This window comes from Hypanus sabinus, chromosome 6 (assembly GCF_030144855.1).
Source record: "Hypanus sabinus isolate sHypSab1 chromosome 6, sHypSab1.hap1, whole genome shotgun sequence".
Classification (NCBI taxonomy): Eukaryota; Metazoa; Chordata; class Chondrichthyes; order Myliobatiformes; family Dasyatidae; genus Hypanus; species Hypanus sabinus.
The window spans coordinates 65,448,226-65,474,141 of record NC_082711.1 but is presented as its reverse complement, the minus strand read 5'-3'; the positions used below and the strand labels follow the sequence as shown (position 1 = coordinate 65,474,141).

At 43.9% G+C, this 25,916-nt stretch overlaps 1 protein-coding gene across 1 annotated transcript in view; it reads right to left on the bottom strand.

Annotated features, from left to right (window-relative positions):
* Window positions 1-9,162, bottom strand: part of efhb (EF-hand domain family, member B) — an 85,126-nt gene extending 75,964 nt beyond the window's left edge. The window contains exons 1-2 of the mRNA XM_059972344.1: window positions 8,954-9,162; window positions 8,700-8,762 (exon numbers count right to left, since the gene is read on the bottom strand). Of these exons, the coding sequence (XP_059828327.1) occupies window positions 8,700-8,762; window positions 8,954-9,028 (138 nt within the window). The 5' untranslated portion in view covers window positions 9,029-9,162. The remainder of the gene's footprint in view (window positions 1-8,699; window positions 8,763-8,953) is intronic.
* Window positions 9,163-25,916: the final 16,754 nt, after the last annotated feature.

Here is a 25,916-nt window from a genome sequence, read left to right as displayed (position 1 = left end):
CCTCTACAGCCAGGATGTCCTTCCTTAACCCTGGAGACCAAAACTGTACACAATACTCCAGGTGTAGTCTCACCAGGGCTCTGTATAAATGCAAGAGGATTTCCTTGCTCTTGTACTCAATTTCCTTTGTAATAAAGGCCAACATTCCATTTGCCTTCTTCACTGCCTGCTGCACTTGCTCATTCACCTTCAGTGACTGATGAACAAGGACTCCTAGATCTCTTTGTATTTCTCCCTTACCTAACTCTACACTGTTCAGATAATAATCTGCCTTCCTGTTCTTACTCCCAAAGTGGATAACCTCACACTTATTCACATTAAACGTCATCTGCCAAGTATCTGCCCACTCACCCAGCCTATCCAAGTCACCCTGAATTCTCCTAACATCCTCATCACATGTCACACTGCCACCCAGCTTAGTATCATCAGCAAATTTGCTGATGTTATTTTTTATGCCTTCATCCAAATCATTAATGTAAATGGTAAACAGCTGTGGTCCCAATACCGAGCCCTGTGGCACCCCACTAGTCACCACCTGCCATTCCGAGAAACACCCATTCACTGCTACCCTTTGCTTTCTATCTGCCAACCAGTTTTCTATCCATGTCAATACCTTCCCCCCGATGCCCTGAGCTTTGATTTTACCCACCAATCTTCTATGTAGGACCTTATCAAATGCCTTCTGAAAATCGAGGTACACTACATCCACTGGATCTCCCCCGTCTAACTTCCTGGTTACATCCTCGAAAAACTCCAACAGTTTAGTCAAGCATGATTTACCCTTGGTAAATCCATGCTGGCTCGGCCCAATCCTATCACTGCTATCTAAATATGCCACTATTTCATCCTTAATAATGGACTCTAGCATCTTTCCCACCACTGATGTCAGGCTGACAGGTCGATAGTTCTCTGTTTTCTCCCTCCCTCCTTTTTTAAAAAGTGGGATAACATTAGCCATTCTCCAATCCTCAGGAACTGATCCTGAATCTAAGGAACATTGGAAAATGATTACCAATGCATCCGCAATTTCCAGGGCCACCTCCGTTAGTACCCTAGGCTGGGGTCAGCCTTCAGTCCCATCAGTCTTCTCATCACTGTTTCCTTCCGAATGTCAATCTGTTTAATTTCCTCTGTTACCCTATGTCCTTGGCCCATCCATACATCTGGGAGATTGCTTGTGTCTTCCTTAGTGAAGACAGATCTAAAGTACTCATTAAATTCTTCTGCCATTTCTCTGTTTCCCGTAATAATTTCACCCAATTCATTCTTCAAGGGCCCAGCATTGTTCTTAACTATCTTCTTTCTCTTCACATACCTAAAAAAGCTTTTGCTATCTTCCTTTATATTTCTGGCTAGCTTGTGTTCGTACCTCATTTTTTCTCTCGGTATTGTCTTTTTAGCTAAGTTCTGTTGTTCTCTACTTCTCCTGACCCTATGTCCCCCTTTGCAAAGGACTGAATCTCATTCCTCACCAACAGGGCCACCCCACCCCCTCTGCCCACATTTCTGTCCCTACGATAGCACGTATACCCTTGTACATTCATTTCCCAGGTCTGATCTCCCTGCAGCAATGTCTCTGTTATCCCAACAACATCATAGTTACCCATTCTCACCTGGGCTTCAAGCTCATCCTCCTTATTTTTGTGGAATCTGTGGAATGTTCTGCCACAGACTGTGGTGGAGTCCAAGTTCAGGGGTATATTTAAGGTGGAAGTTGATTGTTTCCTGATTGGTCAGGGCATCAAAGGATATGGCAAGAAAGCAGCTGGATGGGGTTGAGTGGGATCCAGGATCAGCCATGATGGAATGGCGGAGAAGACTCAATGAGCTGAATGGCCTAATTCAGCTACTATGTCTTATATTATCGTCTTATGGGCATTGAGTAAATTAAATTGAAACCATACTCGAGGGAATTAGAGTGCCGAAACAATGATGTCTATCGCTATTCAGTCTGGATCATGACAGAACAGCCTCGCCTCAGCCAGCTGCTGCTGACCCAGGGCAGTCAGGATGGTGCTTGTGTACGTCCTCTACCAAGGTAGAGTCCAGGATGTTCCATGAAGGAATCCAGCTTCTTTTTTCTGGGCCATATCACTCCCAATGCAAGGGTTACTACCTTTTACCTCGAATAATGCCAGTGTTGAAAAATCACCAGACTGTGTACGTAGGTTGTCTCTCAACAATTCTGGGAGACAGAGGAGGTTTGGGAACTGGAACCAATGGCTGGCACTGCAGTGCTTGCGGTGGGATGTGTGTGTAACCCTCTCACCAGGGTTCATATACAGACTTGGTTCGTTAGCTAACTCTGCTAATAGTCACGTAACTCAGCCACCTTTCATGAACAGTATATACCTAGGATCAGTATGATTTGGGGTTCAACCAAACAGGAACCTCAATATGAGTGAATGCTGTGTAAATGCTTCCCATACACAGTTACCGGCAGCCCAGAAATAACAGAACGTACATCAGCATAAAATTATAAAGAATGTATATTTACTAAATATTCATCTTTAACAAACAGTTACAGAAAAAAAAAGAAAAGGGCCCATTACAGATAAACCAGTCCAATGTGCATATAACAATAGAGCAACAAGGAGTGCATCTTTTTATTCACACGCTGGATCGATGGTCTGCATGAAAGCACCCACCGCATACTGAACTCCCCTCAAAGAGCATTTTGAACAAACTGGCTCTCTCAGGAGTATTGGCCCTTCATCCACACAAAGCACTTCTTGCAATGGGGACTCTCCTTCTAATGGCATTCTTGGCATCTTCCCTTGTCCCCCACTCCACAGCACCCGCCTGAAGACCCCAAATCACAATCCTGACAGGCTGACATATATTCCTTAGTTGGACAACATGGCTCCTTGCCTTAGATGAAGCCAAAGCACTCCTTCCAGCAGGACACACAGCTTTTACAGAGGACTGCTAATAGAAACTACCTCACAGCATGGCAGGAGAAATCGTAACATGGGGAATGTGGGGTGAATCCACATTGTGCTCAGGAGTTAGAGGCAATAAATAACTGGGTTGATGCACCTCAGGATCCCAGGAATGTAACAAAGGGCCATTTTTCTGGATTGTATTTGCATGGGGAGATCTCTCTAGTTGAGAGCCAGACCCGATGACCAGAAAGAAGTGCTCATCCATCTTCTCCAGCAGTTCACCTGGTCTTGTTATTGCTGTGAATTGACCAACAGCATCTCTGTTGTCTTAACCCATTTCTGGCAATACCTTTGGACCAGTTGGCCTGCTGACAGAACACCCACCTCTGCTTCTTGTTCTGGGAATAGTACCCAAATTAGCATTCGAAAGGGGACATGCAAATAGAGGAATGATGAAGTGTGCTGTGTGGAAGCTCCACCCAGATCAGGCTGTCATTCCAGCTGGTATGGTTCCCCAAAGCTAGAGAGCTGAGTGTTCTTTCAAGGTCCTGGTGGAGCCTCTCCATTTGCTCATGGTTTGCGGATGGAACCCGGAACACAGACTGGCAGAGGCCCCATTGAGCTCACAAAAAACCTTCCAAAACCTAGAGACAAACTGGGGGCCACGATCAGAGACAGTCATGGGGGAAACCGTGAATCCTGAAGACATGCTGTAACATCAGCCTGACGGTCTCCAAAGCAGATTATATTTAAGGGATGCAAAATGGCAGTCCTTGAATAACCAGTCTATCACCACTATGATTACTGAATCACCTCGAGATGCTGGAAGACTGGTGACAAATTCCATAGAAATGTGGGACCAAGGGGGAGAAGGAATAGGGAGAGGCTGAAAAAGACATTGAACTGGGCTTGGGTTCTTTATTTTGTGTTCACACACTAAGACAGATTTCCAGGCAGCTTTAGTCAGGCCTGGCCAGCAGTAACATCTCTTAATGAACTCCAGGGCACAAGCCACCCCTGGATGCCCAGCCAGGTTCAAAACATGTAACTAGATAAACACCTCCAAATGAACAGGAACGAGAAAACATCCAGGAGGACCCGGATCTGCCCCATGTTGCTCTTGGGCTTGGAGCACTATCATCGTTTCCAGTAGATGGGTGCCACAACTGTAGAGCTGGGAAGTATTGTTGAAGGGTTCTCTTCCCATTTAGGAGCTACTGAAGGCATGTCGAGAGTACTCTTGGAGGATGTCTCAGAGTAAACTCAGCAAGTGAATTGGGAAGTAACTCAGAAGGTGTCTTAGACCCTTTTGGAGGCATTTCTTTTTGCACTGGTTTGACCAACCCATAGTAACGGCAGTAATCCAATTGACTCTCAGGTTATGGAATGAGAGCCAGGGATGACCCAGAATGAATGATATTTCTGGGGAGCCAATGAGATAGAGCTGGATTGACTCTGTATGCTGGCCAACCTTGAGCTTGAGCAGGGATGTTTAGTTGTTGACCTGCCTCAGCCAGGTCTCCCATCAAGGGCTGTGGCAACAAACTGCTGAGAGAAATTCAAAACGTGGATTTTGAATCCACTGGCCAGTCCAAGGTCCAAAAAGAAATTCCCTACTGCACCAGAGTCAATAAAGATGGCTAGGGAATGTTTTTGGTCTCCCAATGAAAGCGACCAATTGTAATGGAGCTGAACCAGGAGTCAGGGTAGCAACCGTCGCAGCCCTCCCTCCACTGGACAGTCCTGGGTGTTTCCCAGCAGCTTGGGACAAGAGGTCCAATAACATCTGGCCTCTCCACAGTAAATGCAGCACCTCTCTATCCTTCTTCTCTCTCAGTCGGCTCAAGAGGGCCTAGTCGGCCCATTTGCTTAGGCTCCTCAGAGGCAGGGATTTGCAACGGTCAAGGAGGAGCCCTACGTCGGGGAATAGGAGAGGGCAGAGGAGAGTCGGGACGGGGAGGGGAAAGAGTCTCTTTGGAATAATCCCCTTTGTCTATCCCTTTTCTTTTGTATTAATCGATTATTGAGTCATATCTTCAGGTCCATAAGAAACAGAGCAGTTAGTGCTTCCATATTCCAACTGGTCTCTGTGGCTAAGATATGAAATTCCATGGAATAATCGGCCACAGACCGATTTCCCTGGTGCAAGTTGACGAGTGCTGTCACAGATCCATGACCTCTGGCAGGGTGGTAGAACACCCTGCTCAAATTCTCTGAAAAGAGGTCTGCACTTGCACAGATGGGTGAATCCTTCTCCCAGAGTATGGTGACCCAGTCAAGGGCTCTTCCAGTAAGGAGTGAGATGATATAGGCTACCATATTGTATTCTGACAGGAATTTGGATGACTGTAACTCAAAGGTGAATGAGCATGTACCAGGAATCCACAGCATACTTTTGGGTTACTCTCATACTGCTCAGAAGCTGGTGGATGCAGCAATCTCTCATGAATATTAATGGAGTCTCTAGCTTGAACTTGCCCAGAACTGGCAGGTGCCCCAGCCAAACTCGGATCCTACTTACTGGAGTCAGCGAGTTTCTGGAGAGTAATGAGGATCTCCTGAAGCATATTGTCATGTCTGCCTGCAGTTGGTCCTTGGTAGGCCAATGAAGTTCGCAGATATACATATTGAGCTGGGCTCATGATGGCTCAATTGTGCTGTAAAGAGAGAGCTATGGATGGTGGTGAGTCCAAGTGCTGAGCAAGGTCTAGAATTAACTCAGACTCAAAATAAACAAGATGACACAAATGAAATCCAAAGGCAAAAGCACAAACAGCAGTACTAGAAAGGGAAGTCTTACAATTGTGCTCCGAGTAGTATAGACCTTCCACGAAGGAATGTGACAGGTAATAATTGGCAGTCTGGGTCTTAAGGGGACAGCAGCAGCTAACCACACTCCAAGGAGGTGGAGTGCCGAACTTGGATGCCTGCTGCTATTCAGTCGGGACCATGACACCGAGTCAGTTCAGTTTGGAGCTGTGTCAATGACTGAAGGCCTCATCCAGTTCTGCACCAAAGTGCCCTCTGATCAAATCGTGCAACTAGCAAAAGGAAGTAACCAGAACGCATGGAATATGAACCAGAGTCCTCCAAAAATGAGTCCACAACTGTGGAGCGCATTCAGCACTGAGGACATTAAATATCAAACCACAAAGTCCCCTAAAAAAGAGTACTACAGCCACGAGCCATACCAAGAGGCGATCGAATCTGCCCCCTCCTCCAATTGACTGCAGGCACAAGGTGCTGAACACCTGCTTCTCTTCTGCTCCTGTCCTAATCCATTTCAATCTGCTCAACTTTTTATTCGGCGAGGAGTAATAGAACCTACCTTGGGTTTACGTTCCGCCATTAAGAAATGACGGCCACACAATCCAGACAGACATATTTTATTGATCCCGAGAGAAATTGGGTTTTGTTACAGTTGCACCAATTAAGAATAGTGTAGAAATATAGCAATATAAAACCATAAATAATTGAATAATAAGTAAACTATTCCAAGTGGAAATAAGTCCAGGGCCAGTCTATTGGCTCAGGGTGTCCACTCCAAGCGAGGAATTGTAAAGTTTGATGGCCACAGGCAGGAATTACTTCCTATGACGCTCAGTGTTGCATCTCGGTGGAATGAGTCTCTGGCTGAACGTACTCCTGTGCCTAACCAGTACATTATGGAGTGGATGGGAGTCATTATCCAAGATGGCATGCAACTTGGACAGCATCCTCTTTTCAGACACCACCGTCAGAGAGTCCAGTTCCACCCCCACAACATCACTGGCTTTACGAATGAATTTGTTAATTCTGTTGGTCTCTGCTACCCTCAGCCTGCTGCCCCAGCACACAACAGCAAACATGATCTGCTCCAAACCTTGCCAAATTCCCCAGGAGATAGCAAAAGCATTAGATCATTCAGTCGGCCCAAAAGCACATTAACAAAATGGCAATCAATGTCAGATCCGAAGAAGCAGAAGCAGTTTCATAAGCTGTCTGCAGGATGTCCCCGTTAATGACCTGAACCTCTTGACCATGTCTGCTTGTTTTTATGCATTGAGTTGCTGCCAGCTGACTGGCTGATTAGATCTTTGCGTTGGTGTATGGGTGTACGTAATAAAGTGGTCACTGAGTATATATGGAATGAGTTTCTGGACAAAGTTGAGACAGGTTCTCTAAAAACAGGGAAAATGCATTTGGACAAGTATATGCATAGCAAAGGCTTAGAGTAGACCAATATGGGTCAAACATGGCAAATGGGACCAGTTTATATGGGCATCTTGGTTGGCATGGGTGAGGTAAGATGAAGGGCCTGTTTCTGTGCTGTATTACTTGATGGCTCCTGGTTTTGAGCATTCCTCTCAGCAAGAGCACAAAGTCCTACATTGCTCAGATTAATGATTCTCTGAACCCAAGGGAAATCTAAAGCCATAGGGTTGTGTGCTTGAAAGTCAGAAAGAAATGAGCACAGAAAGAGAAGGAAGAATCATTGTGAATGGAGATGTGTGGAAAAAGAACAGCAGCTAGACAGAGCTACTGAAGATGAAACGCGCCACCTTCAGATGAAGTCATAAAAAAGTTTTTTTAAAAAACCTGCAAATGCTGTAAATCTTAAATGAAACTGAAAATGATAGAAATACTTGCAAGTCAAGCAGTTTCTGTGGAAAGTGAAACAGGTCAAAGACATTTAATCAGAAATAGGAATGAGAAAGAAGGGGGAAAGGTGGGGGAAAGGGAGGTCCCTGACAGGGTTAAAATAGGACACCTATGAGAATAGGCTGTGACAAAGTTATCTGGTCAATGAGTGAATGGGAGGAGTTCGAGAATGTGAACATAGGCGTAAAACACATAACATAGGCAAAAAAAACACAAAGAAAAGGTGGGCTGTGAAATGCAAATTAAGAGACATGGTCAGCAGATCAGGAGAGGGAAAAGGAAAACAAAGCAAGCAAGCTGAACAAATATCTCAGATGGTTGACTAATACAGGCAGAAATCTAGTTAACTAAAGTTGATGAATTCAGTTTCGAGTTTAGATAATGAAAGAGGAGGAGTGTGAACTGGGAGTGCCTGTGAATTTACTCTGAAGGAACTTGCTATGAGAACCATGGGGGAAGGGAGAATTACTACGTGCTCTTTTGGATTCCTGAAAATATAAATGTTGCTTGTTCTTCAGTTTAAAAAAAATCTTGACCGAGAGGTAAAAAAATCCTTAAAGCATATACCACATTTAAAAAATTAATTTCCAAGAAAATCATCAATATTCTACCTCAACAAAGATTTTCGTGTTACTTTTCGGGTTCATTGAGTTAATAATGTTTCTTCCTATTTGGCGACCCATTTCCTGGCACATCCGAACCGGTTCACAATTAGCCAGCGTTCAGGCTAAGGGAGATAGCCTACGGGGGTTTGTGAGTACAGAGCTTTGGAGCCTCTGCGCCACGGGTGGTAGGTTGAGGGAGGCTTAAAAGCAAGGCTGGGTATTTCGAATAAAGTTTTTCTTCGACTGCAGTTACCGACTCCGTGTCGTAATTTTAGCGCTGCATGTAGCACACCGCTACAACCACTTAATTTACTAAAGATGGTACGCATGGTATGTAAAACACCGCCGTTCAATCTTGCACATTGTTCCATCACGCAAACCATTATTTATTTCCTCGTATCCAATCTATCTAGGCTTGTTCATTTCATGTGATTATCTTTTGATCAACCTCTTTTCAAAAACTACATCTTTATGCGTTTTAACCGCATCAGATGAATGCATTCCCGTTGTGTAAAGGCTAGGCATCAGTATTACCTATACTTCTATGACTGATGTTGCATTTACGTACCCTGGGCTGAATTTCTGTCAGACATTCCAAAGCGCTTCCAGTAATAGGCACTAATTTCCCCGCCTGCAAAACAAACATTAATTACAGCCAGCCTGCTGCCATTATTGTATTACACCTTTCAGTTCAAAGAATTACTGTTCATTTATGTCATCTCAAGACACAAAAGATAGCAAGCAATTTAAGGAATCACATTTAAGTTGTACTTGACGAAACGACTGGGAGCAAAATACTGAAAAGAGAAAATATCTACATACTGTATATAACGCGGGATCGGTATCGTAGAACTTCCCCTTGTATACAGGTTTTAAGGGTTGGAGGACAGCCGGCATGACGAGTTTATTTTACAATTACGGTGACACTTTGTAGATTCCGATAGCAGGCGTCGCCCCCGCGGCCCGCTGCGGGATTTGGCTCTCCTCCTCTGGAATGTTGATCTTCACTGTCACCCGGCAACCAGCCGCACGTGAGCACTGGGCAACTGGCACCAGGAACCCAGGGGGCAGCGGGCGGAAACAGCTCAAACCCATGGCAGTGGCACAGATTACTGGGGGTCTTTAGGCAATCTTGCCCTTTTTACAATATTCGGAAACTGTAAAGTATCATAAATTATCCCATTTATTGCTGCTGGCGGGACCATATTTATCGCACGGCCATAGTTACCCTGTGAAGGTGGTAAATGACAACAATCTGCTTTTATTAAGGATGTATATCATCAACAGCGAGAATTGGTAATCTCAGAGAGGAGACACAAATAGACTGCTGATGTTGGAATGTAGAGTGATAGACAAAATGTTGGAGGAACTCGGTGGGTTCGGCTTCATCTGTGGAGGGAACTGGGCAGTTGATGTTTCAAATCAAGACTGAAAGATAGGGGAGGGTAGTAAGTTCTTTTGTTTACAGCTGCGCAGACCAACTACCGCTCTGAGCAGGAAATTTCTCTACAGTCGGAAAACACGCGGTACCTTAATAAAACATAGAAAAGAAAATTCCAGCGGTGCTGCAACAAAGGCTGTGTGCGCGAGCGCAGTTTAGAGGGAGCAGCGAAGGGTAGATACACGGGTATGAAGAGCAGAAGGGAGGAGGTGGAGCAAAAACTGGCAAGGGAGAGGTGAATGGATGATTGGCAGGTGGAGGAGGGGAAATGGAGATAATGGGAGATAAACAGGCGAAGGCAAGAAAGGGCTATCTGAACCTGATAAGAGAGGAAGGTGGAGGATGGAATCAAATGAGGGAGCTCGGTACAGATAGGGAGGGGAAAAGGGGGAAATGAAACAGGTTGGTGTGGCTGGGTGAGCATAGAAGGAAACAAACGGATCAGGAGAGTGAAAATGGACAAAGTATGGATTTTTATAAAGCCTTTTGTGATCTTAGGATAAAGCAAATCAATGAAAATGTATTTTAATCTATTCTCGCTTGCATTATGTGGAAAACCTAGCAGCCAATTTGCTGACCTCAGGCTGTCACAAGCAGTCAGATAAAGTACCAGATAACCTGGTTTAGTTATACTGATAGAGAGAGAGATAACTATTTGGAGGACTCTGCCCTCTGGTGAAAGATTGCCACGTCAGCCTTTGCCTGACTGTTATCCAAGACTTGATGCTTAACCTGCTGAGGAGTTACAAAATGGAAAGTAGAAGGAAGGATATTGATGAAGCAGCCAAATACCACTGGATGTAAGACACTGTCTGATGAGCCCCTGCAGAGATATCCTGGGGCTGGGATAACTGACCTCTGATACCAATAACCATAGAGATAAGTTATAAATCAAGCTTTCTAATCCATAAGTTAGACTGAGAGCATGAACAGAGAGACAAGTCTTGTCCTTTGAGCGTTTCAAGTAAAGAAGTACTCACCTACCCAGAATTAGAATCGGGTTTATTATCACTGACATATCATGAAATTCATTGTTTTGTGGCAGGAGTACAATGCTACAAATAAAGATACTATCAATTACAATAAGAAATATATTAAAAACTTTTACATTAAATAAGTTGTACAAAAAGAGGGCAAAATGGTGAGGTAGTGTTCATAAGTTGGTTCTTCGTCTGTTCAGAAATCTGATGGTGGGGGTGAAGAGGCTGTTCCTAAAATATTGAGTGTGTGTCTTCAAGCTACTTAGTCTCTGATGGTAGTAATCAGCAGAGAGTACATCTTGGGTGATGGGGGCCTTAGTGATAGATCCACCATATCCCATTTTATAGGGTGGTCCCAGGTTCGAATCCATCTGGCTCCTTGCATCCATGCAGGGTTGACTGTTGGGCTAGTTACTTGGCCTGGTTAAACAGTCAAATGCTAAAGAAATGGCAAGGTTGCCGCCCAATGTGCCAAACATGGTTTGGGGAGGAACTTTAAAGAAATTAAATACCATGTTATCTAAGAAAAGAGCATCTATCTGTCATGTAAGAATATTATTGCTGAGGGACAAGGAAATTGAAATAAGAGTGTTTTGACCTATAAGTAAGCCTGGACATGGAACATAGACATTAGGATGTTCTTGAAGCAGAATTTAAAAAGCTTAGCAGAAGGTCATGAAGATTGATCACCATTTCTATACGATGTTATTATTTTGTACCTATTCTCATCTGATTACACTATAAATATAATATTTGAATTTTAGCTTATTTAATGTTTGTACTGTGTCTTTGATCATAGTAGATTAATATACTATCGAATAAGACTATCTCTGTTCTCTGAGATTAAACTCAATATTTATAATACAGTCTTTAATGAGGCAACACAAGTGTTACATAGCATGGAAACAGTCACTTCATCCCAAATTACCAATCTATTTGCCTACTTCAGCTCACTCTACTCACCTTTGTTTGGACCATATCCCTCTAAAACTTTCCTATCCATGTAGCTGACTGTTAAAGTATATAATGTAAGATAATGTATGTATTCATCATTGGTGGGATTTGAATTCTTCTGCATTATCTGAAAAATGGGGGAAATGCCCCAGATGACCTACTTCAATTTTTTAACAGATTAAAAAACCATGCTGTCAGTAAATGTCAACTATGCAAAAATTAGTTTTATTCATTTTGCTTTATGAATAAGTGCAATGGTTTTCAACACTGCTGTTAACAGCATCTCTTCCACTTCATGCACATCTGCTCTTACCCCATCCTCCCGCCGTGCTACCTGTCATGGTCCTGGTCATTAATTCCCTATCTTGCTCCTAATTTTCTTTGATTATGATATTGTCTCTATCGTTAATTTCCCTAATTGCTTCCAATTCTCTTTACTGATGGCACACCTGGTTTCCATCAAAGACTCAGGCTACGTCCACACTACACCAGATAAATCCGTAACCGAAGCTTTTTCTCTTCACTTTTACTCTCCGTCCGCACTAAAATAGCGTTTTCATCCCCAAAACCGGAGCTTTTCAGAAATGCTTTCCAGGGTGTGTATTTTTGAAAATGCCACTTGGGCAGATCAGTGTGGATGGGGTAACCAGAGAAATCTGAAAACGCTGTCAGACAGCAGTGCGCCATTTCATTGTTTTCTTGAACGCAACCTAACAATTTCAGAACAGACGGCAACAAGACTGAAGCCGGAAGAGTTAGAAATGTACTCACCAAATACTTTGACCCATAACTTACTGAATAAATAAGTATGCTCACTTTGCCCTGTTTTCTGTCCTTGCTTGTAAGAAGGTGGTTTACCTATTTATGCAAGTACTTCTCTGACAATAGATGTGTAGCAGCCTAATGTAACATTGTAAGGAAATACAAGATAATACTGATGCAGACATGTTTCACACATTTAACAAGGTGCTTTATTAATGCAACAGAGTTATAGACAATAGACAATAGGTGCAGAAGTAGACCATTCGGCCCCTCGAGTCTGCACCGCCATTCTGAGATCATGGCTGATCATTCACTATCAATACCCAGTCCCTGCCTTGTCCCCATATCCCTTGATTCCCCTATCCATCAGATATCTATCCAGCTCCTTCTTGAAAGCATCCAGAGAATTGGCCTCCACCGTCTTCCGAGGCAGTGCATTCCACACCTCCACAACTCTCTGGGAGAAGAAGCTCTTCCTCAACTCTGTTTTAAAAAACTGACCTCTTATTCTCAATCCATGCCCTCTGGTACTGGACTCCCAACATCTGGAACATATTTCCTGCCTCAATCCTATCAAATCCTTTAATTATCTTAAACGTTTCAATCAGATCCCCTCTCAATCTCCTCAATTCCAGCGTGTACAAGCCCAATCTCTCCAATCTCTCTGCGTAAGACAGCCCTGCCATCCCAGGAATCAACCTAGTGAATCTACGCTGCACTTCCTCAATTGCCAGAATGTCCTTCCTTAAACCTGGAGACCAAAACTGTACACAATATTCCAGGTGCGGTCTCAACAGGGCCCTGTACAAATGCAAAAGAACATCCTTGCTCTTGTATTCAATTCCCCTTGTAACAAAGGCCAACATTCCATTTGCCCTCTTCACTGCCTGTTGCACTTGCTCATTCACCTTCATTGACTGGTGAACTAGGACTCCTAGGTCTCTTTGCATTTCTCCCTTACCTAACTTGACACTGTTCAGACAATACTCTGCCCTCTTGTTCCAGCTTCCAAAGTGGATAACTTCACATTTATTCACATTGAATGACATCTGCCAAGTATCTGCCCGCTCACTCAGCCTATCCAAGTCTCCCTGTATTCTCCTAACGTCCTCTTCGCATGTCACACTGCCACCCAGTTTAGTATCGTCAGCAAACTTGCTGATATAGTTTTCAATGCCCTCATCTAAATCATTGACATAAATCGTAAAGAGCTATGGTCCCAATACAGAGCCCTGTGGTACCCCACTAGTCACCTCCAGCCAGTCTGAGAAACACCCATTCACTGCTACCCTTTGCTTTCTATCTGCCAACCAGTTTTCTATCCATGTTGAAACCCTGCCCCCAATGCCATGAGCTCTGATTTTACTCACCAATCTCCTATGTGGCACCTTATCGAATGCCTTCTGAAAATCTAGGTACACAACATCTACTGGCTTACCCTCGTCTAACATCCTTGTTACACCCTCAAAAAACTCCAACAGATTAGTCAAGCATGATTTGCCCTTGGTAAATCCATGCTGGCTCGGCCTAATCCTATTTCTGCCATCTAGATGTGCCACTATTTCGTCCTTAATAATGGACCCAAGCATCTTCCCCACGACTGACGTTAGGCTAACAGGGCGATAGTTCTCCGTTTTCTCCTTCACTCCCTTCTTGAAAAGTGGGACAACATTAGCCACTCTCCAATCTTCAGGAACTGATCCTGAATCTAAGGAACATTGGAAAATGATTACCAATGAATCCGCAATTTCTTGAGCCACCTCTTTTAGAACCCTCGGATGCAGACCATCTGGACCCGGGGATTTATTAGCCTTCAGTCCTACCAGTCTATTCATCACAGTTTCTTTCCTAATGTCAATCTGTCTCAATTCCTCTGATATCTTATGACCCTGGCCCATCCATATATCTGGGAGATTGCTTGTGTCCTCCCTGGTGAAGACAGATCTAAAGTATGCATTAAATTCTGTTGCCATTTCCCTGTTTCCCATAACAATTTCTCCCAATTCATTCTTCAAGGGGCCAACATTGTTCTTAACTATCTTCTTTCTCTTCACATAGCTAAAAAAGCTTTTGCTATCCCCTTTTATATTCCTGGCTAGACTGAGCTCATACCTGATTTTTTCTCTCCGTATTGCTTTTTTAGTTAAGATCTGCTGTTCCTTAAAACTTTCCCAATCATCTGTATTCCCACTCATCTTAGCCCTGTCATACTTCTTTTTCTTTAATGCTATACAATCTCTGACTTCCTTTGTCAACCACTGTGGCCCCTTCCCCCTCTTTGAATCCTTCCTTCTCATTGGAATGAACTGCATTTGCATCTTTTGTATTATGCCCAAGAATATCTGCCACTGCTGATCCACTGTCTTTCCTGCCAGGGCATCCGCCCATTTAATGCCCTCATTTGGCCAGCTCATCCCTCATGGCTCCGTAGTCTCCTTTATTTAATTGCAACACTGACACCTCTGATCTGCCCCTATCCCTCTCAAATTGATAAAAACTTATCATGTTATGACCACTACTTCCTAATGGCTCCTTTACTTCAAGATCACTTATCAATTCCTGTTCATTACACATCACCAAGTCCAAAATAGCCTCGTTCCTGGTTGGCTCAAGCACAAGCTGTTCCAAAAATACATCCCTTAGACACTTCACAAACTCCCTATCCTGGGGTCCAGCACCTACCTGATTCTTCCAGTCCACCTGCATGTTGAAATCTCCCATAACGACTGCATTACCTTTAGCACATGCCAATGTTAACTCCCTAATCAACTTGTACCCAATATCCACGCTACTGTTTGGGGGCCTGTACACAACACCCATTAGGGTCTTTTTACCCTTACTGTTCCTCAGCTCAATCCACACAGACTCTACTTCCCCTGTTCCCAAGTCACCTCTTGCTAAGGACTGAATCTCATTCCTCACCAACAGGGCCACTCCACCCCCTCTTCCCATATTTCTGTCTCTACAATAGCACGTATACCCTGGTACACTCAATTCCCAGGCCTGATCCCCTTGCAGCCATGTCTCCGTTATCCCAACAATATCGTAGTTCCCCATTTTCATCTGAGCTTCAAGCTCATCTGTCTTATTTCTGACACTACGCGCATTCAAGTATAGAATTCTTAGCCCATTCCTCCTCCTCTCTTTGCTTAAAACACTGTCTACTGTACCTAACCCAGCTCCTTGAACTTCCATCGGGCAAATTGCACCCTGAATTTTGATGACCTTCTCAAGATCACCCAAACCTTGTACACATTTAACCCCATGCTCCTTCTGACCAACCCTCTGGATCTGGATCCCTGCCCCCTGCACATCTAGTTTAAACCCCCCCAAGCAGCACTGGCAAATACTCCTGCAAGAATGTTAGTACCCCTCCGGTTCAGATGTAGACCATCCCTTCGAAACAGATTCCAATGTCCCTGGAACAAAGACCAATTATCCAAAAACCTGAACCCTTCCTTCCTGCACCATGCTCTCAGCCTCGTATTAATGTGCATAATCATTCTATTCTTCGCCTCACTCGCACGTGGCACAGGTAGCAATCCCGAGATTGTCACCCTGGAGGTCCTGCCTTTCAGCTTCACTCCTAACTCCCTGAACTCTCTAAGCAGGACCCCCTCACTCACCTTACCTACATCATTGGTCCCTACATGGACCACTACATCTGGGTTCATGCCCTCACTCTCAAGAATAGCCTGCACCCGATCTGAGATGTCCCGGACCCTGGCACCAGGAAGGCAACATACCATCCGAGACTCCCGATCTGCCCCACAAAATCTCCTATCTGCCCCCCTAACTATAGAGTCCCCTAAAACTATCGCTCTCTTCTCTTCCCTCCTCCCCTTTCTAGTTGAGGGTTCAACCTCTGTGCCAGAGGCAGGACCACTACAACTCGTTCCTGGTAGGTCATCCCCATCAACAGTATCCAGTACGGTATACTTATTGTTAATGGGAATGGCCGCAGGGGTGCTCTGCTCTCTCTGCCTGCTCCCCCTGCCTCTCTGGACCGTCACCCATCTGCCTACTTCTTGGTTTTTTGGTGTGACTACCTCCTGATAACTCCTATCTATCTCTGCCTCCACCTCCCGAATGATCCGTAGTTCATCCAGCTCCTGCTCCAACTCCCTAACTCGGGCTGATAGGAGCTGCAGCTGGACGCACCTTTTGCGGTGTGGTCATCAGGGACAACTGTGTTGACCCTGACCTCCCACATACTGCATACGGAGCACACCACTGCTCTGACTGTCTCCCCCATACCTGAACTGGATTAATAGAATAAGTCTAAAAAGCACCTAGCGACCTTACCTTCTTCCCCTCAGCAAGCAATCACACAAGCTTACCGAAGTCCCCTTACGCCAAAGCCCACTTAGCCAAAGCCCAGGACTCTGCTTCCACGGAATCCGCTGCCTGCTCTGAAAAGAAGTCCTGCCTTTTAAAGTGCGCGCTCGACGCTGACGTCACTCGCGCCTGCGCAGTTCCCCCTCCTCCACAGGTATTGACCAGGTAGGCTTAAATCCTACCTACATGGTCGAATTCTCTGAGCTCCCAGCTGAATCACAAGCTGTAACTTGCTCCCGATTCAAGTTAGTCAGTTTTTCAATGTTCTTCGTCAGCCAGGTCATGCAGTCCGTGAACTCCCTGTCAGTTGCCTCCATATGCTTCAGTATTTGTTTTTTTTTTAGTTTTAAATCCTCCTGCGCGAGAGCCAACAGCTGTCCGTCGTTGAAGTTTTCCTAGTCTGTAACTGAACAAGCGCACACCCAAGCTTCACAGTGAGATTCGACACCAAACATGTCGCTTGTTTTCAGTAGATGTATCCTGCACATGCACAGTAGGAGGACATACACCAAAATATCCATTCCAATGTGGACAGAGATATTTTTTAAAATGCATAGTGTAGATGCCTATCGTTTTTATGCGAAACCAGTGTTTTCAAAATTATCCGGTCTAGTGTGGATGTAGCCTCAGTATAAGAACCCCTACGTCACAAACACTAATCGCCAGTTCGTGGGTCTTTTTTCCTGTGAGTAAACTACGTTTCCCGACTGCTTAGAACCGTTTGTTCCAAGTTTAGCTCCGGTTTCAAGGGTTACCTATGAGACTCCGTTTCTGTGAGTCAAGGCTCCATGTCAAGATCCCTCCTGCTTGCTGTTCGGCGTTTACACCCGTATAAAACATCCAAACTCAATCTCCATGCCTGTGTCCTACACTTGGGTTCGCTTCAGTCGCTCATTGCAACACTACCAGGGATAGGGTTCCTCTTGTCTTCACTTACCACCCCACCAGCCTCCACGTCTAGCATATAATTTTCCAAAACTTTCACCACCTCCAACTAGATCCCACCACCATCTTTCCCTCCCCCCCACTTTCTATTTTCCACAGTGATCGCTTCCTACGTGACTCCCTTGTCCATTCGTCCCTCCCCATTGATCTCCCCCTGGCACTTATCCTTGCAAGCAGAACAAGTGCTACACCTGCCCCAATATCTACTCCCTCAATACCATTCAGGGCCTCAAACAGTCCTTCCAGGTGAGGCAACACTTCACCTGTGAGTCTGCTGGGGTCATACGCTGTGTTCGGTGCTCACGGTGTGGCCTCCTCTATATTGATGAGACCTGACATAGATAGAGAGACTGCTTTACCGAGCATCTACATTCCATCCGCCAGAACAAGCATTATCTCCCAGTGGCCACCCATTTTAATTCCACTTCCTATTTCCGTTCTGATATGTCCATCCAAGGCCTCCTCCACTGTTATATTCTGTTTGGGTAGCCTCCAACCTGATGGCATGAACATCGATTTCTCAAACTTCCAGTAATGCCTCCCTTCCTTCACCATTTCCCATCCCTTTGTCCCTCTCTCATGTTATCTCTTCGCTTGCGCATCACTTCCCTCTGGTGCTCCTCCACCCTTTTTTTCTTTCTTCCATGATTTTCTGTCTCTTTCACCAATCAACTTCCTAGCTCTTTGCTTCATGCCTCCAAGTTTCACCTATCACTTGGCATTACTCCCCCCCCCACCCCCACTACCTTTTAAATCTACTCATCAGCTATTTTTCTCCAGTCCTGCTGAAGGGTTTCAGCCCAAAACATTGACTCTACTTTTTTTCCTATAGATGCTGCCTGACCTGCTGAATTCCTCCAGCATTTTGTGTGTGTTGCTCAGCTTTCAAAATGTTCACATGGACAATCAATCAGTCCTGTAATCTGATGATGGCAAAGTTTGTATCACTTTGAATGTCTAGTTGTTTGAACTATTTTAAATGTAATATATAATAATAGTTACTTAGTATTTTCTAAGAACCAAAAATACACAATTTTGTTGAACACTAATAAAAACTGACAATGCTTCATGACTCAGCAAAATGAATTAAGGCACACCTAGACAAAAATCCACCTTGCTTTGAGAAGGTACATTTAAAGGCTTTCTCTCCTAAGAGGTAGAGCTCAATGCCTTCAAGCTTTGCCATGATGAGGCAGATAATCAAAAGGTGTGATTCAGAGCGAGTCATTAGAATATCAAAAAGATTCAGCATTCTAATGGATTGGATTGCAGTTGGAGGAGAATGAAAGGATTCATCATCCATACTTAGGTATGTGAACCTAGTGGAAGAGGAGAAAGGTGCGCACCTGACAATCTGCCAGTATGTTTCTACCCAGTTCATGGTTATTGAGGCAGGGTTTATGCACCATTCATTTATTCACATGTCACTCACTCAATGGGTACTCTTGTGTATTGTTGCAAGACCAGCATCTAAAACATTGCTTGAGTTAGAATCCCATTGTGATGTGTGAGCAAATTTAAGAGAAGGAAATTGAATAAAGTAAGCAGAAACTGATATTCTTAAAAGTTTTTACTGACTGTAAACAGGTTGCAATAAAAACCCTCTTAACTACCTTCGTTACCTGATCTGCCAAAAGTGTGACATCAGATCCATCTGTGCAGTCAACTCTAAATATCTCCTCAGTTCAGAGCAATGAGGAATGGACAATTCAACATGTACAAACAAGCTGGAGGAACTCAGCAGGTCAGGCAGCATCCGTTGAAATGAGCAGTCAATGTCTCGGGCCGAGACCCTTCGTCAGGACTGAAGAGGGAGGGGGCAGGGGCCCCATAAAGAAGGTGGGAGGAGGGTGGAAAACCAATCTGAGGAAAGATCAGGGGGTGGAGGAGGGGAAGCAGGGAGGGGATAGGCGGGAGAGGTGAAGAAGGAATGTAAGAGGAAAGCACTATGGGTAGTAGAAGAAGGTAGAATCATGAGAGAGCTGATAGGCAGCTAGAAGAGGAGACAGAGTGAAAGTGGGATGGGGGAAGGGAGAGGGAGGGAATTACTGGAAGTTGGAGAATTCGATGTTCATACCAAGGGGCTGGAGAGTACCCAGATGGTATACAAGTGTTGCTTTTCCAACCTGAGTTTGGCCTCATCATGGAAGTAGAGGGGGCCATGTATGGACATATCCGAATGGGAATGTGAAGCAGAGTTGAAGTGGGTGGCAAATGGGAGATCCTGTCTGTAGTTGCAGATGGAGTGGAGGTGCTCGACGAAGCGGTCCTCCAATCTGTGTTGGGTCTCGCCGATGTACAGGAGGCCGCAGCGGGAGCACCGGATGCAATAGATTACCCCAAAAGACTCACAAGTGAAGTGTTGCCTCACCTGGAAGGACTGTTTGCCCTGAATGGTGGTAAGAGAGGAGGTGTAGGGACAGGTGTAGCACTTGCGTTTGCAGGGATATGTACCAGGTGGGAGATCTGTGGGGAGGGACGTGTGGACCAGGCAGTCATGGAGGGAACAATCCCTGCAAAAAGCAGAGAGGGGTAGAGAGAGAAAGATGTGCTTAGTGGTGGGGTCCTGGTGAAGGTGGCGGAAGTTGCAGAGGATAATATGCTGGATCCGGAAGCTGGTGGGGTGGTAGGTGAGGACAAGGGGAACACAGTCCCTGTTGTGGTGATGGGAGGATGGGGGAGGGCCAAAGTGCGGGAAATGGAGGAGATGCGGGTGAGGGCATCATTGATGACGGCAGAAGGAAAACCATGATTCTTAAAGAAAGAAGACATTTGGGATGTCCTGGAATGGAAAGCCTCATCCTGGGAACAGACACAGCAGATGAGTCAGTGGGTTTACAGAAGATGTCAGTGGACAGTCTATCTCCAGAGATGTAGACTGAGCGATCAAGAAAGGGGAAAGAAGTGTCCAAGATGGACCAAGTGAATTTGAGGGCTGGGTGAAAGTTAGAGGCAAAGTCGATGAAATTGACGAGCTCAGCATGGGTGCAGGAAGCAGCACCAATGTAGTCATCAATGTAGCAAAGGAAAAGTTGGGGAGCAGTACCAGTATAGATTTGGAGCATAGATTGTTCCACATAACCCACGAAGAGGCAGGCATTGCTGGGCCCCATGCGAGTGCCCATAGTTACACCCTTGGTCTTAAGAAAGTGGGAAGAGCCAAAAGAGAAGTTATTAAGTGCGAGTACCAGTTCTGCCAACCTGAGGAGTGTGGTGGTGTTGGGGAACTGGTGAGGTCTATAGTCAAGAAAGTAGTAGAGGGCTTTGAGGCCTTCTTGATGGGGAATTGAAGTGTATAAGGATTGGACATCCATGGTGAAAATGAAGTGGTCGGGACCAGGGAACTGTAAGTTATTGAAGAGGTGGAAGGCATAGGATGTATCCCAGATGTAAGTAGGGAGTAACTGAACTATCGGTGACAAAATGGAGTCCAGGTAGGCAGATACAAGTTCAGTGGGGCAGGAGCAGGCCGAAACTATGAGCCTACCAGGACAGTCAGGCTTATGAATCTTGGGGAGGAAGTAAAACCGAGCAGTGCGAGGTGTAGGAATTATGAGTTATTTGGCTGAGGACGGAAGATCTCCGGAGTTGATAAGGGCAGTGCCGATACGGGAGACAATAGTTTGATGTTTTTTGGTGGGGTCAGTTTTTTTCCAGGGTTAAATAAGAGGAGGGGTCAGAGAGCTGCCATTTGGTCTCAGTGAGGTAGAGGTCCATCCGCCAGACTACTACAGCACCACCTTTGTCTGCGGGTTTGATGGTTAGGTTAGGATTAGTGCGGAGAGAGTGGAGAGCAGTGCGTTCAGAGGGAGTGAGGATGGAACAGGAGAGAGGAGTGGTGAAGTTGAGATGGTTGATGTCTTGGTGACAGGTGGAGATGAAAAGATCGAGTGCAGGTAGAAGGCCCGGTGGAGGTGTCCAGGAGGAGGAAGAGGGTTGAAAATGGGAGAAGGGCTCATCAATAGGGGGAGGGGAATCCTTGTTAAAGTAGTATACTCGGAGATGTAGGCAACAGAAGAAGAGTTTAGTGTCGTGCCGGGCACAGAACTCACTGCCTGACCTGCTGAGTTCATCCAGTTTATTTGTACATGTTGATTTGACCACAGCATCTGCAGTATACTTTGTGTTTAGGAATGGACAATGATTGCTTGGTTTTCCTCTACTTCCCTTTATAATAATTTGTTCAGCTACTGTTGCCTGTCCAAAGTATATCGGACTAAGAAATGCTCATGGGCCACATCAATTGATTTTTGGAGTATTGTAATCAATGGAAATTTACAGTAACGTTCATCAAATAGCCATATTGAATTAGTTTTTGTAAGCTATATGTCACTTTCTTCTTCATCCTGTTGTGGCTTCAGAAGAGGTAGACGGAGGTTACTCAGACCTTTTCCTGTGTGCTAAGGTACGTTTGACTATGTTGTTTGGGAGATAAAGCCTGTAGTATATAGGATGCATATTTTTAAGAACTTAATGTACCATATGATAAACTCTAGGTACATTGCTGATTAGTACTGCTGTTAGTTGAGTATTGTACACCTATAGAAAAGTCATCCTTCCTACATTACCATTTGGACCAACTACAGTAGGCACCTGAAAGCCGTGGAAAAATATCACCAGAAGTCCTTATGAAAGATTTTGAGGATCAGCTGGAAGGACAGATGCACTAATACCAGCATATGCAGGAGGCCAGCATGAGCATCATCTTCAGCATGAACCAGTTCTGGTGGATAGTTCCTGTAAATCACATCTCCCAAAATAAATCCTTTACTCCCAGTTGAAGGAAAGTCAGCAAGCCCCTGCTGAGCAAAGAAAATGTTTCAAAGATAACATTGAAATCAGCCTGAAGAAATCCAACATTACATCTAAAAACTGGGATGACATTGCACTGAAAATTTGTTCAAAAGGGAGCTGTGCTACATGACTTCCACTGTGCCACAGAAAACAAACAGCAGCTGCTAAACAAGAGACTGTAAAACCAAAAGAACCCAACTACCACAGTCACCATTTACTCTCACCCACACTGCTGCAGATCAGCCTCTACAGCCATCTGATGAGCCACCAATAGACAATCTCTAAGGAGAACATCACACTCAACTTGTGTGATCACAATATATTACAGTACAGCATTGACAAAAGATGTTCAGCTTTCTCTGTGTTACTTGTCTCACTAGACAGAAATATGGAGGAACCTAAAGACAATCAGAACCTTAACAGGCCTTGTCAAAGACTTCTCTTCCTGCACCTCTGCAATAACAAGTCATTGGAGATGAGGCGTGTGAGTAACTGGCTTCAGAGAGATAGCCTGAAAGAAGTGAGAATAATTGAGTGGTGCTTCCATGTCCACATACTCTTTCACTGTCATCCCTCTCCTGGGCCAGAGCCATAACACTCTTATCAGTCAGCAGCAGACCATTGTGGTGGAGATAGGTGACACAGTTTAATGCTACGAAGAAATTAATGGTTATCCTGTTTAAACAGCAGGCAAATTGTCAGCCAGTGTCTGGAAGTTTATGCTAATGATCTATATGGACACATTGAGAACTTTGTTTACAATTCCAAGGAATAAGTCACACTCCTCATGAAAGCCATTGTTACAATAGCTGTGGTGATGGTGCAATAATGAAATGAATGAACTAGTAACACAGATAGAAGCCTGTGCTAACAATCCAGGGACTGAGTTCAAATCTCATCATGGTTGCTATGGACTTTAGCCCTCTAGAAATGTTAATTTTTAAAAAAACTAACGTTGATTAAGATAACCATGAAACTACCAGAATGTTTTTCCAATAGATCTCAGCTGGTTCATTAATGCAACTCAGAAAAGGAAATATGGCTTATCTGTAACTCCAGAACACACAGTAATGTAATTGGTGCATGATTGGCCACTGATACCCACATGACAAAAAAACAATTTTCTATACCTCCAATGGTGGATGCCACTTGTTATTGTGGAGTGTGCATGGTATATTAAGTAATATCTATCTAAATTATCCATACAGCAATAGTATTCTACTCTTCAATAAAAGACCAGGTGTTCAGCATTAGTATGCAACTGGACAGAGCATGAAAATGATAGCAGAGAGTAAACTACATCCTGTTAAATGAGCACGAATGAGAGTAGGAAGGATACTTTGTCCTTAAACCTGCTCTGCCATTCAATAAATCATGGATGATCTAACATTTCTCAAGTTCACTTTCTTAATCTTTCCCATCTCTTGACTCCTGATTCAGAAATTTGCTGTAGCTATTCCATTCTTAAATATATGTAAGAATTCTGCCCCTTCTCCACCCATTGTCTTGATTGTCAAGGAGTTCCAAAGACTTTAAACACACATAGAGAAGAAAACCTTATTTGTCTGAGCTTTAAGTGTGTGCTCCCTTATTGTACTTGAAAATTCTAGGAGATCAGAAGATTCTGCAATACTCAAATTACCCTGTCTGGCACCAACAATCATTCCATGGTCAAAGATCACATTTCTTCCCCATTTTAATGTTTGTTCTGAACAAGTGAACTTCTTGACCATGTTTGCATGCTCTCATACATTGAGTTGCTACCAGATAATTAGTTTATTAGATATTTGCATTAATGAGCAGGTGCTCAAGTGTACCTAGAAAATGGCCACTGAATACATGTTTCAATTAGATCACCCCTCATTTCCCCCAATGCCAATGAGCAGAGATCCATCCTGCTTAATCATTCTAAACAGAGCAACTCCTGAGATTATCCCAATGAATCTTCTCTGAACACTTTCAGTGAAATACTATATTAAATAAGAGGATCAAAAATGTTAGTAGTGCTCTTGTCTTACCAGTAGCTTATACAGTTGCAATCAGTCTTATCTATTTATATCCTCAAAACCACATGAAATAAGTACCAGCATTGCATAAGACTCCATTAGTAGTTTCACAGTGTGCAGCTTTCTGTGCTTTGCATCCATTTCTGCAGTTTGCCTCCATTTAAGTAGCACTTTATTATTTTCTTTCCAAAGTGAACAACTTCACATCTTCCTGCATTATATTACATTTGTCAACTTTCTCAGTTATTTAACCTATCAATATCTCTCCATAAACTATTTCTATCCTCCTAACAACTTGCCTTGCTCACATTTGTTTCCTACCTTAAGTCAACAATATATACAGTATTGTAAGTAGTTATGTCCCAGTACTGACCCCTGTGGTATCCCACTGGCTACAGATAGCCAAACTAAAAATAACCACCTTTTTCCTACTCTCTGCTTCCTGCATGGAAGCTAATCTTCTGTCCATGGTATTATTTTATTTCCATCATTATGGGCTCTAACCTTGGGAAGCATCTTGTTCAAAGCCTGCAGGAAGTCTAAATACCTGTCGTCTAAATTGCCAAGAGCACAAGAAAAAATAGTAGTAAGAGTAGGCCTTCTGATCCCTGAAGACCTGCTTCAAGCCTCAACTTCTGTTCTGTCCTAAAACCTCCAGACCACCATCTTTCAACTATTATCTACTTCCACTTTAAATATTTCCAATGACCTAACCTTTATCACCCTGTAGGATAGATACTTCCTCAGAGAACTCAGATTTGTCAGACATAATTTCCCCTTCATGAAGCCAGTCTAGTTAATCACTTTATGATTTTCCAAATGTATAGATATAATTTCCTTAATAGAAATTTATATGATTATGAGAGGCACTGATGGAGTAGACAGCTGGTACAGTATGCTTTTCCGAGGAGTTTTAAAGTCTAATACAAGAAGGCCTGCATTTAAAATGGGGGGAGGGAGGGCAAGTTTAAAGGTGATGCTCAGCCTATGTTTTTATACAGGAAATGCAATGCCAGGCACCCCTAGAAGTATTTAAAACATTCATAGATACATACATAAATGTGCTGAGAATGGAGGCAAATGGGTATAGGGTAGGCAGAAGGTAATAGTTTAGCTGGATATTTAATTACCAGTTTAATTAGTTCAGCATAATATTGCAGGCCAAAGGGCCTGTTCCTGTTCCATATCTGAGATTATAATATTTGATTTTAATATATTAATAGGCCAATTAGGCTATTGTTATCCATTTCTTATCCTTTGTATATAGATGTGTCATATTGACAGTTTCTTGATTATTGCCTGCTTCTCCAAAACTTAAGAATTACAACTAACGCACCTGCCATCAAGATAGCCAAGAACACAATAAAACAGTAGCAAGAGTAGGCCTGCTGATCCCTGAAGACCTGCTTCAAGCCTGAACTTCTCTTCTGAACTAAAACCTCCAAAACCACCATCTTTCAACCAGTAACTACTTCCACTTTAAATATTCCCAGTGACCTAACCTCTGCACCCTGCAGGATAGAAAATTCCGGAGAATTGTCTACAATCTGCGAGAAGAATTCTGC